The sequence below is a fragment of the Oncorhynchus clarkii genome, chromosome 5, assembly GCF_045791955.1.
Source record: "Oncorhynchus clarkii lewisi isolate Uvic-CL-2024 chromosome 5, UVic_Ocla_1.0, whole genome shotgun sequence".
Taxonomy (NCBI): Eukaryota; Metazoa; Chordata; class Actinopteri; order Salmoniformes; family Salmonidae; genus Oncorhynchus; species Oncorhynchus clarkii.
The window spans coordinates 36,017,646-36,035,892 of NC_092151.1; the positions used below are offsets into that span (position 1 = coordinate 36,017,646).

At 43.2% G+C, this 18,247-nt stretch overlaps 1 protein-coding gene across 9 annotated transcripts in view; it reads right to left on the reverse strand.

Moving 5' to 3' along the window:
• Positions 1–18,247, reverse strand: part of LOC139408729 (AP2-associated protein kinase 1-like) — a 33,574-nt gene that overhangs the window by 4,566 nt on the left and 10,761 nt on the right. Inside the window, exons 7-21 of one of the 9 annotated variants that reach the window (XM_071152981.1) lie at positions 17,957–18,089; positions 17,620–17,723; positions 17,267–17,361; positions 16,924–17,075; positions 14,907–15,067; positions 13,500–13,895; positions 12,871–13,022; positions 12,529–12,758; positions 12,278–12,373; positions 11,593–11,682; positions 8,717–8,821; positions 8,350–8,451; positions 7,109–7,264; positions 6,697–6,807; positions 5,848–6,243 (exon numbers count right to left, since the gene is read on the reverse strand). In XM_071152981.1, the coding sequence (XP_071009082.1) occupies positions 6,149–6,243; positions 6,697–6,807; positions 7,109–7,264; positions 8,350–8,451; positions 8,717–8,821; positions 11,593–11,682; positions 12,278–12,373; positions 12,529–12,758; positions 12,871–13,022; positions 13,500–13,895; positions 14,907–15,067; positions 16,924–17,075; positions 17,267–17,361; positions 17,620–17,723; positions 17,957–18,089 (2,178 nt within the window). In that variant the 3' untranslated portion in view covers positions 5,848–6,148. Of the gene's footprint in view, positions 1–5,847; positions 6,250–6,696; positions 6,808–7,108; positions 7,265–8,349; positions 8,452–8,716; positions 8,822–11,592; positions 11,683–12,277; positions 12,374–12,528; positions 12,759–12,870; positions 13,023–13,499; positions 13,896–14,906; positions 15,068–16,923; positions 17,076–17,266; positions 17,362–17,619; positions 17,724–17,956; positions 18,090–18,247 lie in introns of those variants that run through there. The other 8 variants (XM_071152980.1, XM_071152972.1, XM_071152975.1 and 5 more) reach the window with 8 other exon arrangements.

Sequence of the window (18,247 nt, forward strand, 5' to 3'; positions counted from 1 at the left end):
TTCTGAATGGTAAGTCAAACAAGACCAGACAGGAGAGCAATCTGAAGCTGCCATTGCCCCTCAGAAAGTATAGTGTGAGAACAGGGGAGTGGGGAAATCCTTTTCGGAGAACTAGCAAGCTCTAACAGATAAGATATTGATATTTAGAAATAAAACAAAATTGGGCGGGGAATGAACTCAGTAATACTTTAAAAGGTGTAAAACCAAATTGAAAGTGTCAATTTGATAATGGGCATACAGTGCCTTCAGAAATAATTCACACCACTTGACTTTTCACACATTTTGTTGTGTTACTGCCTGAATTTAAAATGGATTACATTTGGATATTGTGTCACTGATCTACACACATTGTCTTGAGTCAATAAGTATTCAACACTTCTGTTATAGCAAGCCTAAATCAATTCAGGAGTAAAGATGTTGTGCAATAATAGTGGTTAACATGATCTTTGAATGACTACTTCATCTTTGTACCCCACACATACAGTTAACTGTAAGGTCCCTCAGTTGAGTAGTGAATTTCAAGCACAGATTCAACAAAAGACCAGGGCGGTTTTCCAATGTCTCGCAAAGAAGGGCACCTATTGGTAGATGGGTAAAATTAAAGAAGATACTGAATATTCATTGGAGCATGGTGAAGTTATTACTTACACTTTGGATGGTGTATCAATACACACAGTCACGACAAAGATACAGGCGTCCTTCCTAACTCAGTTGCCGGAGAGGAAGGAAATTACTCAGGGATTTCCCCATGAGGCCAATGGTGATTTTAAAACAGTTACAGAGTTGAATGGTTGTGAAAGGAGAAAACTAAGGATGGATCAACAACATTGTAGTTACTCCACAATACTAACCTAAATGACAGAAGACGATTAAACTTGACTATCTAGAGGAAGTAAAAGTCGTAACAAGGTAGCCTGTACAGAATAAAAAAATATTCCAAAACATGCATCCTGTTTGACACTAAAGTAATACTGCAAAAAATGTGGCAAAGAAAGTGTTTTTTTTCCTGAATACAAAGCGTTATGTTTGGGGCAAATCCAACACATCACTGAGTACCAGTCTTCATATTTTCAAATATGGTGGTGGCTACATCATGTTATTTGTATGCTTGTCATCAAAAAAGACCGGGGAAGTGTTTTTTTGAGGACAAAAACTTAAGAGCTAAGCACAGGCAAAATCCTAGGGGAAAACTTGTTTCGCTCTGCTTTCCAACAGACACAGGAGCATACCAACCTGCATCACACTGCCTGCTGCTTCTGAAGCTAAGCAGGGTCGGTCCTGGTCAGTCCCTGGATGGGAGACCAGATGCTGCTGGAAGTGGTGTTCGAGGGCCATTAGGAGGCACCCTTTCCTCTGGTCTAAAGAAATATCGCAATGCCCCAGGGCAGTGATTGGGGACGTTGCCCTGTGTAGGGTGCTGTCTTTTGGCTGGGACATTAAAAGATCCCATGGCACTTATCGTAGGAGTGTTAAACCCAGGCCAAATTCCCAATCTGGCCTTCATACCATCTTGGCCACCTAATCATCCCCTGTAACTAATTGACTGTGTTCTCAGTCAATTTATCAGGTGAAATAACAGTTTTTTTTTAAATGTACCTTTCAGCAAGACTAGAACACGAAGCCAAATATACACTTGAGTTGCTTGCCAAGATAACACTATGCCACTTAGGAACAATTACAGTTTTGCCTTGAAAATGGCTGTCTAGCAATGATCAAACCAAACGATTCTTCCACTTTGACAAGACAGATTGTGTGTAGATCGATTACAAATCCATTTTAATCCCACTTTGTATGACAAAATATGGAAAAAGTCAAGGAGTGTGACTTGATTGTGTCCACCTCACTAATAATCACCAACATGAAAGCTTGACAGTCAGGAATCATAAAAAATATGGAGATGACTATTTTCTGCAAATTTTGATGGCAAAAAAATATGACACATTTTCAGTGCGGCCCTCCAGACCTCATTGAAGACTGAATGCAGCCCCCGGGGCAAAATGAGTTTGACAACACTGGGCTAGAGTATGATATTTACAACAAAACCTACTTGAAATGTATTTATACAGAATGAAAATAAATGTAAAAAACAATACATGATAAACAAGAGTTATAGAATAAGATAAAAATATGAACAAGGATGGAGAAAAAAAAACTAGTCGCAGGGAACTCAGTGACATTTGATCAAAATATGTTTTGCGAAGGAACAAAATGAAAACAGATGGAAGGAAAATAATTAAATCATCCAAAGGGTTTGTAGGGTCTGTATGCAATTTTCCATGATAATAGTTATATTGATTGTGCCTCTCTTTAATAGTAGGATATAAAAATAAAACTAATTGGTCCACAGTAAGGAAGAGACAAGAGGGGCAAGCAGGCAGGCAGGCATGCATTTCCACAGAGGCAGTCTTACCTGTGCAGACAGGGAGCAGACAGAGAGCAGTGTTAGCTTGCAGTTCCAGAAGGGGAGGGTTAATGGGGTTAACCCCATTTTAAAAGAGTTAATATGACATGAGAGCCACCATGGAAATAAGTGTGTGTGTGAGTTCTTGTATAGGAGTTATCTCTATCAAAATTCTAAGTGTGTGAATGTATTCAAAGCATGGATTAGGAATATTTTCCATCATATTTTCTCAAGAAACTATGAAATCCACTCCGAATGTCGTCTCCCAAACATGAGTAATTAAACCTCTGTGCATGTGTAAATAAGGTAAAAATAACTAGTGATTAATTTGCAGTACATGATTGAATTGATGGTACTTCAGTAGAAGCGTTTTTTTTTTTTAAAGGCAACAGCTAGTTAAAATGTGTCGCCCCTCTCCCTCTGAATCAATCTTTCTGCCAATCCATTACGTTAACCACATGACTGCCACTGTGAGGGCGTCAAATTCCCAACAACCCCCCCCCCCTCAGTCACTCAATCAATACTCCACACAACAGTACATTTACATGAATATGTTTATTCGACATCCCTTTCTTTGTAATTCTTTAGTTATCTCACAAAAATAGATTTGTGCACACAGAAATCACAGCTCTGACGCAGGATTGGGTGTCATAGAAACGGACAGGGATCCAGAACAACAGCTTTTTCCACTTTTTGCAAAAACAACAGGGTAACATGAAGGTTCTCGGTTTTTTACAACAACAAATGTAACTGGAGGGCAAGACCTTTACAACAGCACAGTGGTGTCTACAGGAAGAAGCAAGGATTGCATAGGTCAATAGCCACATGAGTATCTATCTATCTATCTGCAGATGGTGTGAGGAGGGGGGGCTAAGATGTGAACTTCAGCCTTCCATTGGTTGCACATGTCTACAAAAGCCTGAGAAAGATGGGACACAACATTGGATTTCAGAATACTGTCAATAAATGTTGTTGCTTGGCATGCCTTGTTTTCGAATACTGCAGTAGAGCAATTATCTGTAATTCCTTAAATGCCCAACAGCATAACAGCATAGCGAGCAGTCCTATCAGGGCGTGTATGTGGTGGTCGTGGAGTCCTGTGTAGTGCTTGCCCCTATGTCTGATACACAACCACTTCGTTACACACTTTGCAGTCGTGACAACATGATATGACGAGTCATTATTTCTTTCCGTTCACCATATTCAAGCAGATCACGGACTCCAGTGGTCCCACTCAAAAAGACACAGATGCTCTACTCTCAGATACAGTGGCTTGCTTCCTCTATAGGCAACAGAGTGACTCGGCGCAATTCAAGACGGCCTGTGCTTTTCAATATGACGAACACCAACACCACTGTCGATGTCACTGTTTTTGCAGCGAGTTCAAACAACAACACAACCGCATCACATCCAACAACTCAGACTGGCTAGGAGTTACATTACTCTATGTCCACACATACACACACACACACCAATGACAACACTGTCTACCAACAAACCAGAACATTCAACAACACGGTCATGCTTGGATATGCATCTTTTTGATCATGTAAAATCTGTGCCGGAGAAAGCATGGAGTCGCAGCACTATTTCAGCGAAGACTGTAGTTCTGCCTTTGTACAGCGTGAGTAAGTATGGTACAGTATAAGACATGGTAAAGTTCCCTGTGTAGTGGTCCCATTGCACAACAAACTAGTTTGTTTATAATACAATCCTCCTTAGGTGAAGGCAAGTAAACAGATGCTACTTGGAGAAATCCTACCCAACCCTCAACAGATCAAAGCTAAGATTGTCATAACTGTATGTTTTTACTGATGTCACAACGGCAACCCGGGGAGAAATATGGCGAGAAACACATTCTCAAACACAGCTGCACAAACAGGAAAAACATCATGTATTTCTTCTATAATAGTCATCTTAAGAATTATATTTATATATATATATTATCCATCTTTATTTATAGACTAATATTCAGTTCATACATTCATTCTCTAACACTATTCATACTCACATTTAATATTAGTTACATATGAAATTAATTTTTCTATATATATATTTTTTTTTTCTTCTCACAATGTAACGCTATGATGACAGATGAAGAACAGAGCACATTTGACCAGTTACTTTTTGAGGAACCAAAATGTTAAGACCACTGGGTCCGTGGGTATTGCAGGTAAACATACATTTACAGTATGTAGGGCCGATAAATGACTATGATATAGGACCTATGTACAAGTAGGAATGCACGTTTGCAGGGAATGATTGCGTGGGCACATACAGCCTGAAATGAAAGGGATGATATGGACTGTCTGTATACATGTAGTCAGACTAAAGAGGGCAAGAAAAGAAAAACGAGCAAATAAATGCTTTCGAAAAGCATCAACGTTGTCAACGTGTAGCCGACTCCCTAGCCAAGCTCGTGTTTTCACATCTTAGCTTCTTCCTTTGGGAATGTTAACTCCACATTTCTGTTATTGTAGGCTTAAAGCCTTATGTTGGTAAAAACGTATTCGCTTTTTGAGAAGAACTTACTCGCTAATTTCCACATATAAGGAAGGCTCAAGCTCTGGAACAGCTGGTGGACTGTTCCAGTCATTTTAGATCTGACATCCCATCCATCCCACTTGCAGGCTATGATACCTCATGCTAAGTGCTAAAACACAAGCCCTGGCAACACAGCCACTGAACAGGTAGATAATTAAATTGGCAGATATACCCTTGAAATAATTCTGTCTACAATATACAATAAATCAATGGTGTGATATTGGTGTTACCAAATGTGCGCAAACAAATAATAATCCAAGTGAAACATAACAGTGGAAAAAGGAGACAACACATCTACTTGTGCACCATAACAACGAGCCAACAACTACAAGAGTGGAGTTCTCTGGTTCCTTATAGGACACAATGCCGTGTGACTGGACACTGTTCCTAGACATACCAGAGACAGGAATAAAACATGGTGAAACATTCTACAGAAAGAAGAACTCTTGGATGAAGTTAGTGTGTCGTGAACGCAAAAGGTAGAAGCAGCATGCCGTGACCTTGTTTGCCATGATGACCCCAGAAGGGCAAGAGAATATAAATGCTGTGAAAGCATGAAATGAGAGGGCAGAGGGGAGAAGAAGAAAAGTGGTGGGCATGATGGGAATCAATACCAGAGGCATGATGGGAATCAATACCAGGGGCACGATGGGAATCAATACCAGGGGCACGATGGGAATCAATACCAGGGGCACGATGGGAATCAATACCAGGGGCACGATGGGAATCAATACCAGGGGCACGATGGGAATCAATACCAGGGGCACGATGGGAATCAATACCAGGGGCACGATGGGAATCAATACCAGAGGCATGATGGGAATAAATACCAGAGGCATGATGGGAATAAATACCAGAGGCATGATGGGAATAAATACCAGAGGCATGATGGGAATCAATACCAGAGGCATGATGGGAATAAATACCAGAGGCACGATGGGAATCAATACCAGAGGCATGATGGGAATCAATACCAGAGGCATGATGGGAATAAATATCAGAGGCATGGGACAAACACGAACAGGACAATGGCCCAGTGTGTTTGGAATCACAGATGGAGTTTACATGGAACAAGCGTTAGTCACGGGAACGAATAGTGGAACGGGGGTGTAACAATTAATGGTGGGGTCTACTCTCCTCTCGAGCGTCACTACTTCTACCCCCCCCCTCTCTCTATTTAGTTTCCCGGCTCCCCAGCGCCCTCTACAGGTCGATGAGCTGGTCCACCATGAGCAGGGAGCGGGCCAGGCTGGGCAGGCTGGATTCAGAGCTGCCACTGTTACTGCGAGAGTGGCCTCCTGAAACTGGCCGGACAGAGACGAGGGGGGCAGGGGGTGGGCCAGGGCGAAGCAGGGGGGAGGAAGGACAGGGAGAGAAAGCAGGGGAAGGAATAAAGAACAGACAGAGAAGCCAGGGAAAAGAGGAAGAGAAGATGCAGTTACAGAAGACAGAGAAAGACAGGAAGTAAGCGGAATTGCTCTCCACATACAATCTATGAGCGTCGTTAGAAGAAGGAATAACTACACACAGGGAGAATGGCTACTCAGATTAATCTAAGAGGGGAAGAGGAGCAGGGTTCAATTACACTACTGAGGACACTGACAGGAATCAATCCCAGAATTCATCTGACCATGGCTGAGGAACAGTAGGACATCATCATCTCAGAGTGTGGGACAAGGCCCACAAACCCATTCTCTGCCCTTCCTCCTGGCCCTGCATGAAGGCTGCCTTGAACACCACCCTGTCCTTACCTTGAGAGGAGTTTTTGGAGCCCATGACAGGGATGGGGTCAAACTCATCCTCGTTGCCCATATCTGCACTTGGCACAGGCTCAAAGCCTGAGATCAGGAGATCAGAGGAGTCTGCAGAGGAGGAAGCCGGAGAAAGGAGGAAGGGGAGGTTAAGGTGTTTGGGAGAGGAATAAGAAATGGCTGAAATAGAGATAAAGGAGGAATAGGAGGCGGTGACGCGCAGCTACAGAGGTTCAGAGTAAGAATGCAAGTCAGTAGAGCCTGCTAGCGTAGTTGTGACTAGAGCTAGCCTCTTAACAGGGATAACCTAATCAGTTGTTCCTACAGGGCACATCACGTTTAAACGGGAGCACACTCGCCTCTCCAATTGTAGGCCTAAGTGGCACAGTTCGGTCTTGTGGGTGTGCCTTACCTGCCAGCAGCTGGGTGCAACTCGCAGATACCAGGTCAAACTCATCCAGAACAGACCCAGTGCCAGTGGAAGCGGGAGCAGAGGAGAGAGAGGAGGCTCCAGAGGGGGGAGAGATGAGAGAGCAGCCCAGCAGAGTGTCTTCCCCAAGCAGGGGGTCTGAGGGAGGGAGGGCAGAGGAGGCGAGAGTTAGACAAGGTAACAGGAATTGTTAGTTAGTTTAGTAAAACATTTTAAAGCACCAAGGACAAAGTATGAATAATATTATACATGTTCCTAGTAGCACTTATTAAAGGCTCAGCGCAGTCAAAATTCTGTTTTGCCTGTGTTTTGTATCATATTGTACAACAGCTGATGAAACGAACACTGTAAAAGTGTGAGCAAATTTGATCAGTGTTATTCCGGAGGGTTGCTGGTTGTGTACAATCTACATAGGACCTTCTAACCAGCAGGTTTGCATGGGCGGGAGTTTTGGCTTTCCCATGGCGATGTCACCATGTGATAAATTGGTTAATAGACCGATAACAAAGAACGTTCTAAACCTTTCTGCCAATAACAGCTAGTTTTCAGTTTTCCCCTCCCCACCCACGCCATTCCCAGACAGTCCTAGAAAAACTCTTGCTTGAGATTTTTTGGGGCAAAAAAAAGCTACTTTCGCCCTTGCTACTGATATAAAAATAGAATGTATGGTAATAGAGGCACTACACATCTAAATCTCCAACCGTAAGTGAGTCATTGTACTATGCCCTGTCCAGTAATAAGCCGACACAGATGTGATGCATTTTTGCTTGCATCATCAAATCATTCAACAAAGCCCCTGGTGATGCAATTACAGAGCCCTGCATGATATATACAGCATAGTAAACGTCCCAATTCTCAAAAAAAAACAGGACGTCATCTCTTTTTCACAGAGTTGAAGTGGGCCTATGCTTTTTCATTTCAATTAGCCATTTTATTTCATGTCAGTTTGAATCAGAACATTGGTTGTGAATGACATGTTAGTAACTAACCAGGCTAATAATAGACAAACACTCCAAATATCAATCAACTGTGGTCATTGTACTCAATGGCTTCATTCCATCCTCTGTAAACCTTACACAATGACCCAATACCATTGTGGAGCTGGTATTATCAGTAAAAATGTCAACCTAATCCTCGGATCTAAATCATCATCTTCCACTGTTGCATTGTATTCTGGAAACATCTAGATTGTGTGTTGTCTTGCCTGTGAGACAGAAACTAACCAGGAAGCAGTGCAGAGTCTGTCTCAGACTGGGACACAGGAGCTTCCAGACCAGGGATGAGAAAGTCCAGACTCACCAGAGACTCCTCTATTGGACCCACTACTGTACACGTAGAGAGAGAGAGGGAAGAGAAGGCGAGCGGGAAGCAGAGAAAGGGAGGAGGAGAACAAGGAAGGGAGGCAGAGACAGGGAGAAAGTGAGGGATTAAGAGGACACCCACAAGAGAACAAAATAAGATAAACACAGGGCAGATAGAGGACATTGCCCATGGAGCATTCAATGGAAAACCTTGACTTTTGGAGAGCAATGTAAAAGTGGGTAAAGTTGTGAAATCTCCAGGAGAGGCTGAAAGACAAAGTACTTTTACCATTGACAGCCTCCTCCATAGTTCCACTAAAAGGATCAGCCATGGACAGGAGGTCAGGGAGCAGGAGGTGTGTATCTGGGGACTTCAGTCCCTCAATAAGCTTCTCTATAGGCCCAGAGAGAAAAGAATAGTGAGGAGGAGAAAATGGAGAGAGAGAGAGAACAGTAAGAAAAAGTGAGAGGCAGTATTACTCCATCTAGCGAGCACAGCATTACATATAGTCATGGCCAGGACAGCAAACACCATCAAAGTGAGTGCAAGTGAGGATGGAGAAAAGGGGTGAAGGACAAGTGATGAATAGAAAGGAAGAAATGCTATAGGGAATGTGGGAGGATGGGTGTTCAATGAGGGCAAATGATGGCACAGCTCCTGCACATCATGTGATGGAAGTATAGAAACCACAATATCGTATTTACATTTTTTATTTTATTTAATATAGGCCTATATAGATTGGCTCATGTACATTTTCTGGAACTAATCTACTCCAAAGATGCACTCCGTGGATCTTCCAAGCCTGCGTCACCCATTATTTGCAGAGAATGTACAGAACATAATTTATCGCTTATGTATAGGCCTATACAACTACTACAACTATGACCACATTCAATCCACGCATATCGTTAAGGGCCATTTCCTGGTATAGTGTAAACAGTAGCACCGCAGTTCATGGGGAGCCAACAAAGGAACATTGCTGATTAATTCATATTTACATTTGAGTAATTTAGGAGACGCTCTAATCCAGAGTGATTTACAGTAGTGAGGGCATAGTTTTTAAAAACGTTTTTCGTACTGGTCACCCGTGGGAATCAAACCCCCAACCCTGGTGTGACATGTTTGGGGCGCCAGGTAGCCTAGTGGTTAGGGCGTTGGGTCAGTAACCGAAAGGTTGCTTGATCGAGTCCCCGAGCTGACAAGATAAAAATCCGTCGTTCTGCCCCTGAACAAGGCAGTTAACCCACTGTTCCTAGGCCGTCATTGTAAATAAGAATTTGTTCTTCACCGACTTGCCTAGTTAAATAAAGGTTAAATAAAAAATGTGCCATGCTCTACCAACTGGGTCACACGAGTGGCCACTAGTGTCCCCTAGCTCCAAATATGAGATGTAATGATATGACAATCTATTCCAGTCAGTAGTGATTGAGAGCACCCATGGAGATCGTCTACCATGGTATTTACTGTACATTATCAACATTGAGGTTGTTTTAATCAATAGAAGCTCTAAAAAAACGGGAAAAGTTTTCAATTGTTAAATTAAGCTATTGACTTTTTCATTAGCTTTGAAGGGTTTTGTAAATCGATTATGTTGATAAATAAATGCAACAAAAATAGTAGAAAATTGTTTTTTTACGTACCAGTGGCTTAAACAAAAAAGAGATAAAGAAATGAGAAAATTGATAAAATAGTTTGGGGATAAATTCATTGATTACAGATGGATAAGACAAAGGTGATAACAGAATGACATATTAGGACAAAGAAGCAAGGGACAGAGCTAAAGAGAGGAAATAATATCTCCCTACAGGAGAGCAAGAGGTTCTTCTAGGGCAAAGAAACGGTTTGCTTGAGGAACCGCTCACATTCAAGAAATGTTTTTATATAAGCTTTCTTCCCACCACATTCCATCAGGCCAGTTAAAATGCATTTAGAATTAGTACTCTCAAAGCAAAAGAGATGTTTGTTCACACAGCCACAAAACCCGAAATGTTACTTTCACACCAGATGAATAAAACGGTCACACAGAGAGCGCTAGCTAGTAGCTACATCCACTAGCTGGGGTTAACCCTAAAGACCACTCTGCACACCGGGTTCTCACAACACAACACAACCCACACCTGTCTCTCCACTATGTACTTACAGCTGAGCCAGTGGACTGTCACGGACCAAGGTACAGAAAACAAGTCCACTACAGCCCCTTAAACTGGGGGGGGGGAGCACTGTACATCAGTGCTAGCAACGTGACTAGCAGTACTTTGGCTTCCTTAGACCAAAATGCCACGTTACAATTTGAAGTGCTGCAATATTTATTTTAGGCTGAATCAAGAAAAGAGGAGGCTTTGAAAGGTTTTTGAGAACCACTAAGTAGAACAGTCCAGGGTTGCCATGACCACTAATTGTGTGTGGATACCAAGGGTGCCTTCGTAAATTAACTCTGGGCCGTTTGTAAATTCAGAGCGTTTTGCTCTCGGAGCGTTCAGGGTGCATACTGGAGACACTGGCCCGAGGAGTAGGGTTGATCAGAGCGTTCTGACCTCACAACAGCAGTCAAGCACCGAAGCTAACTAGTGAACATTGGCTAGATTGCTAGCTACTTTTAGACACACAGAGAGAGATCACTCTAACCATTTTACCCACCATAGCAGAGCTGGTTAGACTGTTTTCATGTAATTATTATTATTATTTTATTTTTTTAAATGTAAGTCAGTTAAGAACAAATTCTTATTTACAATGACGGCCTACCGGGGAACAGTGGGTTAACTGCCTGGTTCAGGGGCAGAACGACAGATTTTTACCTTGTCAGCTCGGGGATTTGACCTTGCAAACTTTCAATTACTGGCCCAGCGCTCTAACCACTAGGCTACCTGCCGCCCCTAGAGGGTTATTCCCTGTAACGGTGTTAATGGCAACAATTTAATAAAGTTTTAAGTCAATGTTTACTGGCACCTGTCCTAACAGACACATTGTTCGTAAATTCATTAACTATTCTGTGCTCTAGCACTCTCAAACCAGAGAGCTCTGAACTTAAAGTAGATTCCCAGATTGAATTTACGAACGCACCCTAATTCTGGTCTTAACGTTGACAATAGATTGCCAGCATCACAGTATGTCATGTTGATACACGAGTTAAGTGATTTTGAGTATAGAAAAGGACACTTCCTTACCTTGAGTGTCTGAGAGTGCTAGGATGCTGAACGGGACCGGAACAGTCAAAGACTCTCCTGTATCCAGGCCAAGGAGGTCTTCAGATTGCTCTACTTGTACAGTAAGTAGCAAGGCGGGGGAAAACAGACACACTAATGAACACTTCAGAGGCACACAAAGTACGGCATGCCCATCTCCGTCTGATTAGAAGAAGATATGAAGGAGCATGGAGAGCTCAAGGCAAAGAGACAGTGTTTTCTTGGAATGTTATTCAGTGAAGAACGTCCCATTAAATGGCTAGCTAGGGATTTGAGCATACAGAGTTAATGAAAGCTTTCAGATTGAACGCTAAGACATTTCTGAGGGCCACTGAAGAGGTCACAGAGAGGACCATTCACTCAGCAGGAATATAGAAGCACTTATCAACTTCTACTGTCCTCCAATAGCTGCTGAATTTTCTCTTCACTTCAGTTTGCTCATTTCATGCACCTTGTTTGGAGAGTTGGGTAGCAACAGAGTTCTCTTCCCTTATGGCCATAGAATGACATAGAACAGTGTTTTATAGGATTTCTATGGGTATGTCACCGTAGCTGTTTAATGGAGGATAGAGGACGTGATTGCGATAGGAAGAACAAAGGAGCTATGGGAATATCTGAGAGATATACAGTAGGGAGATATGAGTGATGGAGATGAGAAGGGTCTCACCAGCAGGTTGGTGGGCTGTTTCCCCAGGGGAGGAGACCTCCAGCAGGCCAGGTATCAGGTCCTCTATGGGGGCCGTCTCCACCTCTGCAGACACGTCTAACAACGAAAAAGACAAAGTACTGCAGCTTTATCTGGTTGGAAATACTATTACAGCAGAGGATATATTACAAATTAGGTATAATAATGTACTTTTATCTCCCATCTCTTAGAATTATGAACACATTATTTCACACGCGCGCGCACAGCCTTACCATCAGCCTGTTCGTCAACCAAGTCTTTGTTAATCAGATGCTCCGCACTGAGATTGGAGAAGTCATCATCACCAAAAGGGTTCCAGGCGGGCTGACTGAGGGAGCCGATGGGAGGGCCAGGGGCAGAGGCAGGGGAAGGGGAAAAGGCAGCAAAGTTGCCATCCTGGGCTGGTTCACACATACTCTGCTGAAGGGACTGGGTAGAATTGGGTGGAATTGTACCAACAGATCTGGAAAAACACAAAAAAGTGCGGAACAGGTCATCTTGTTGTTACACATTCAAAAATAAATATATTTAATTAAGGCTGATATTTCAGGTGATGTAATTTCTCCATATCTTACATTAACTGGTTGAGGCCATCTTCTGCTGTGGCCTCTTGCAGTGGCTGGGTGGAGTCACTTCCAGGTAGCCCACCGACCGAATTCTGGGTAAAGTCACTCGGGGTGTGCTCTGGAGAGTGGGGCGGAGTCTTGGACAGAGCAGGAAGAGAAGTCTGGAGTGACAGAGAGAGAGAGGAAGAAACAGATCATCTAAATAACACAAATAGGGGGAAGAAGAGGATACTCATTTTAAAGAACTAAACCCAATAACACTCACTAATGAATAACTGTCAATGCCAAATACATACAACACAAAAGAAAATGAGGCGAACAAAGTAAAATAATAACAATTAAAAGTGAAAATAATGGACTGGCAAAAAGGTAAAACAGAAGTCTATCACACCAAAATGAGGATAATTCAAACATTCGCAAGGATCGCAATGGATTTCGCAGGGGGTTTTAAGGAACTAAGAGAACAACACTCAAATGAGCAAAACCGAAAAGACAGGAAAACGATGAAGGCTGATGGCATTGCCATGACGATGGATGGTTGAGTGAAACAACGGATGGCCTGATGTCACTTTCAAGCAAGCTTGGAGTGTGGGTGACAGCTCAGGGAGAAGACTCGTTGCAGGCTGCAGGTATGTTACCGTCTCTGTCTCAGCTGTGTTCTGACTGGTTTTAGCAGGGATGGACTGGGCCTGGACAGGTGGCTGCTGGGCCACTGGTTGTAGAGGAACTGGTTGTAGAGGAACTGGTTGCTGCTGAGCTGTAGGCTGCTGTGCAGCCGGAGGTTGGACTGGAGTGGGCTGAGCGGTTGGCTGCTGCTGGGTCTGGCTCTGGCCGGCCTGCTTACGACGTGCTGGGGCTTTGGGTGGGGCTGGGCTAGATGGGACCTGGACCTTCTGGGGGGTGGGACTGGCCAGCGAGGGAGGCACGGCCTGTAGTGGGGCGCTCGGGGCCTCCGTCTTGGCCTGCACAGGTGGGACTCCTCCCCCTGCTGTGGTGACTGCTGCCGCGATTGGCTGCTGCTGCAGTTGCCCTGGCTACCACACAAAGACGGACGACAGCACACAGCGTCAACAAACCATGACAATGAAGACAAAGCTGCTTTACACACAGACAACACAGCGTGCCACTAAGAATACATGTGGCTGTTATCGTGGGTTCAGAACGATACATATAAAAACTAAGGACACCATACGCCATTGCTTGTGTCTTTGTTCTAAAATCGGAGACTGTAAAACATGTCATCTCATGAAAATGTAAAGGGGAGCCATTGTGTGGTACCGTCTTTGGTCCATTTTCCTCTTTAATGCTCACTTCTTCTCTGTTTGGTCAACAGTTTCCTGCACTTGACTCTCCTTTCCTAAGCTTGTTCCATGACACAGTCTATACAAAGGGCGAACAATAACCCAACCCTGAGCAGCAACTCGCCTTACAGATGGTATAAGTGTCCTGAATTCACTAAGCAACAAAATCCTACACATTTTCTACATTTCTTTGAAATACATTTTTCCTGACCCATTAGAGTGTAAAGAGGAACATTTTCATTCAAAAAGTTTTTTAGCAATTATATTAACACATTTGTGTAAAAAAAATAATAATATTAAACTCTGTGGTTTGTACTGTAATTCTTTAAAAACTTCCAGATCCTCAGAGCACTATGGAGGAAACTCACGTCATCCACCACCAACATGGAAGCACCCACCTGGTGATGGCAGTTATTTTGTACCAGAAAGCTTACAACTATCACAATGCAAATTAGAAATCTTCAGTATCTATGGTCTCTTCTCAGAGCAGGAATGCTGATTTGAGATCAGTTTTTCCTTTTAAATAACAATAAATAAGATTACGTCATGGACAGGGGGGGGACCTGATCCTAGATAAGCACCCATTCTGAAACATTGTATCCCTGAGAACAGTCAACATCCACTTTCTGCCAACACTGCTAAGAGTGGGATCGACCAGACCCAACACTGCTTGACTTCAGAGACAAGCCAGCAGTGGGATGCAGGGTGGTATGGCTGTGGGCTTGGGTGGCTGCCTGACTTTACCTGCTTCTGCTGAGCACCAGCTTGGGGCTTTCCACCCAGCTGAAGTGTGGCCTGACTAGGAGGGTTCTGTGAACGGTCGGTCACTGGCTGAGGCGGAGCTGTGATCTGTGCCTTCTGTGATTGGAGGGCTGCCGCTTGCTGGGCAAGGTTTAAGTTGACTCCTGCAAGGAGTACAGAATCTGGTTACTATACAAGCGATGAAACAATTCAAATATATTTTTCATGCTATATACATACATAAAATGTTGTGGTCACATTACATTAAAGGACAGAAATATCAAATGTATTTCCATTGGTTTATTTAATGGTACACAGACAAGACAACAGTTAGGACAAAAGACTAGACTAAACACCCACCCATCCCCACAGGACCCCGTTTACTGCAGATATTATAGCAGTCATCTTATTTGTTCAATAACAGTAGTCCACAGCGCAACATTTGTCTCTTTAGCACCAAGCACACGGGACAGAGAAAGGGCCACGTAAGCAATTTCCAAAGCACCCCCATTGATACCATGGCAGAGAGGGAGGCTCTTGCCAATGTAACGCAACCATCGTTTTGGCTGCCATATACGCTTCCCGCAAACCATAAGGTTCATGGAAGAGGATGTCACTGAGAAGAAGTGTAATTGGTGAACAGGATTTTTTTTTTCTCGCAACAATGACAGTTCATGTCCTATAGGATTTATAGGGAATTAGCTTAGCCTATGGCCCATCTGCATAATGCTGCTGCCATGGTAATGTGGTCTAATAGATACGGAAATTAATTGGCTGCTAAGTGTTATTTTGTTTGTTAACCGCATTACCTCCCTGTTGAGAAATACAGTAACATAATTAGACAATGAAGGTGCCACAAGCAGTGAGTGGCTTGGCTCTGCTTGGTTAAATAATAGATGTAAGGTAATTTCCCCATCAAAATGCAAACAAGTACACAACTCTCCAGTGTCCTGTCGATCACTGGCGGAAAAGCAGCACAAAAACAAAGTGACGTCATTCTGCTCAAGAGCAGTCAGTCTGGTTAGAGGCGGGAAAAATTATCCGAGCACGGCAACTCTCTGGCAAGACCTCATTAGATGAGACTGTTGAGAGGCAGACTAAACAGACCAGCCAAGTGTTCTCTACATTGGTTTCTAATGAGAGCCCAATCATTTTTTAGTAAATATAACTTGGATCTAATTTGAGAAATAATTCGACCAAATTTGGCAGAATGTTCTGAGCAGTTTGAGCCTTAAGAGAATATTTTTGATTTATCAAAACTGGGGGGAAAACAAGTACGTTTCAGGTCAGTTCAGGTTCAGCTGTGTGAGCTACCTAGCTTCTTCTGGTACATGCCCACTTATGCAGACATTTATTTATCGTGGCTAATACTCAATGTCCTCCATCTACTTAAATTCTGTCCAACTTAGCATGCTACCATTAGGGTAGAGCAGGGTTCTGAGCAAAAACAAACAGGATTGTTTTTGTAATAGAAACATCAACATGAAGATATTTGTAAATATGTATGCATTAATATACAGTATTATAGGTCCCTAGTTGTATTGTTTGTATAAGTAGTTATATCTGTAGTTTTTATTTGTTTTAGGCCTAGTAGTTGTATAACTTTATGCTGTTTATGGAACGTTTACATTATTATTTTATTGTTATTATACAGTAGCTGCCATATTATTCTTGTTACCAAGTATTTGTTATTTTTTTCTTCATTTGGACACTATTGAAAACAAGATGGTGCATCTAAAGAGATTTCTTCCTGCAAAATGTTAAATAAATAGAGGTACACGTGATCGTATGCTGATGTAAGGAAGGTTTTAAATTATTATTTTTTAGTCAAATAATGTATCCGTTTGGGCTTCTTGCGGTCAATTTGCAGTCTACAAATGATTAGTAAGTAAGTTCCGGCCTGGGGTAGAGAATCTACCTCAGTCGCTTCTGTGTACGTATTGAGTACCTAACATGCCTCCAAATAAACCAATGTTAGCCTAGTTGCAGTACAACAGCAGAGTGGCCGGTTGGTACATACCTAGAGGAAGGGCAGGGAGATTGGCCCGTTTGCGAGGGGTGAGGGCAGCCGGTTGAATTGGTAGGATGCCAGTGCTGGGCTGGGCATGGCCAGCTTTGGGCCTCTGCCGTGGCGTGATGGAGGTCTCAGTGGTGGGGACAGGATCTGTCAACCTGGGGGACAAAGGTAAGAGTTGGTGGTCAACTTGTCAATGGTACGAAATTACCTTATGAATGATGTCAAAACAGAACAGAGAACACACAACTGACAAAAAATAAGGATACTAGCCTCAATTCTGGCGTGTATAACCAGAAGATTACTCAGGCAGCCCCCCCGTATGACAAACACCAGCACACAGACTTACCTGGCCTTACTCTGTGTCTGGCTCTGGCTCTTCTTCGCTGCAGCTGCCTCACTGGCTTTGATTGGCTCAGGGAGTTGAGCAGGAATTGGAGAGTTCTATATGGGGGTAGATTAGAGATGAAAGTATTGTACATTTATATTTAGGAGGGAATGGAACCACATGACAACAGATGACAAGCACATTCAATAGCATCAGGGCATGGACTGAATCGAACATTGGTAGGTCTGGCTCAGAGCCCATTAGAGACCAATCCACAGACTATTCCCCAAACGGAGAGAGAGACAGACATACAGACTAGAAAAGGTCACCCCCCTACAGATGTCACCCTGACCACAGAGCAGAGAGAGACTGACCTTCACATTCTGAACAGGGCAGTCCCGACGAGCCAATTTAAAAGCAAAGTAGGACACCTGGTAGATGTCAGGCCTTTTGTCAGGGTCGGGCTCCAGCATGTACCCTGACAAACACCAACAGAGTGAGGAGGAGAGGTGGAAATGTGAGAGAAAAAGTGAGCCCATTTGAACCACACCAGAAGAGAGAAAAGCGACACAGTGCCTAACCCACAACCTATAGATTAAGCATGGTTAGATAAGGAGGTAACATGTAGCACAGAGCTCATAAAATACGTAATGGCGTTGTAGAATCTACACTAATTTCCATAGCAGATATAGTGAGTGGTGGAATACTGACGGATGAGGCAGTGCAGGTTGTAGGAGTAGCGGGAATTGTCAGGAATGGTGAAGCTGGCATCACAGATGGCCACCTGACTCTCCCCGAAGGGTAGAGTGAAGTAGCACAGCTTATACAGCAAACAGCCCATCGCCTGGAGAGAACACACACACAATAATAAAGTTACATACCATTTCGGGCCAACACCCAAATGCCTCGAGAAGCCTGAAGGGAAAAGGATTCTTCACACAAATATGGCTCTTCTAACTTCCTACTGTACTAACTAAACCAATTAGCTTGACGTTTTCATTT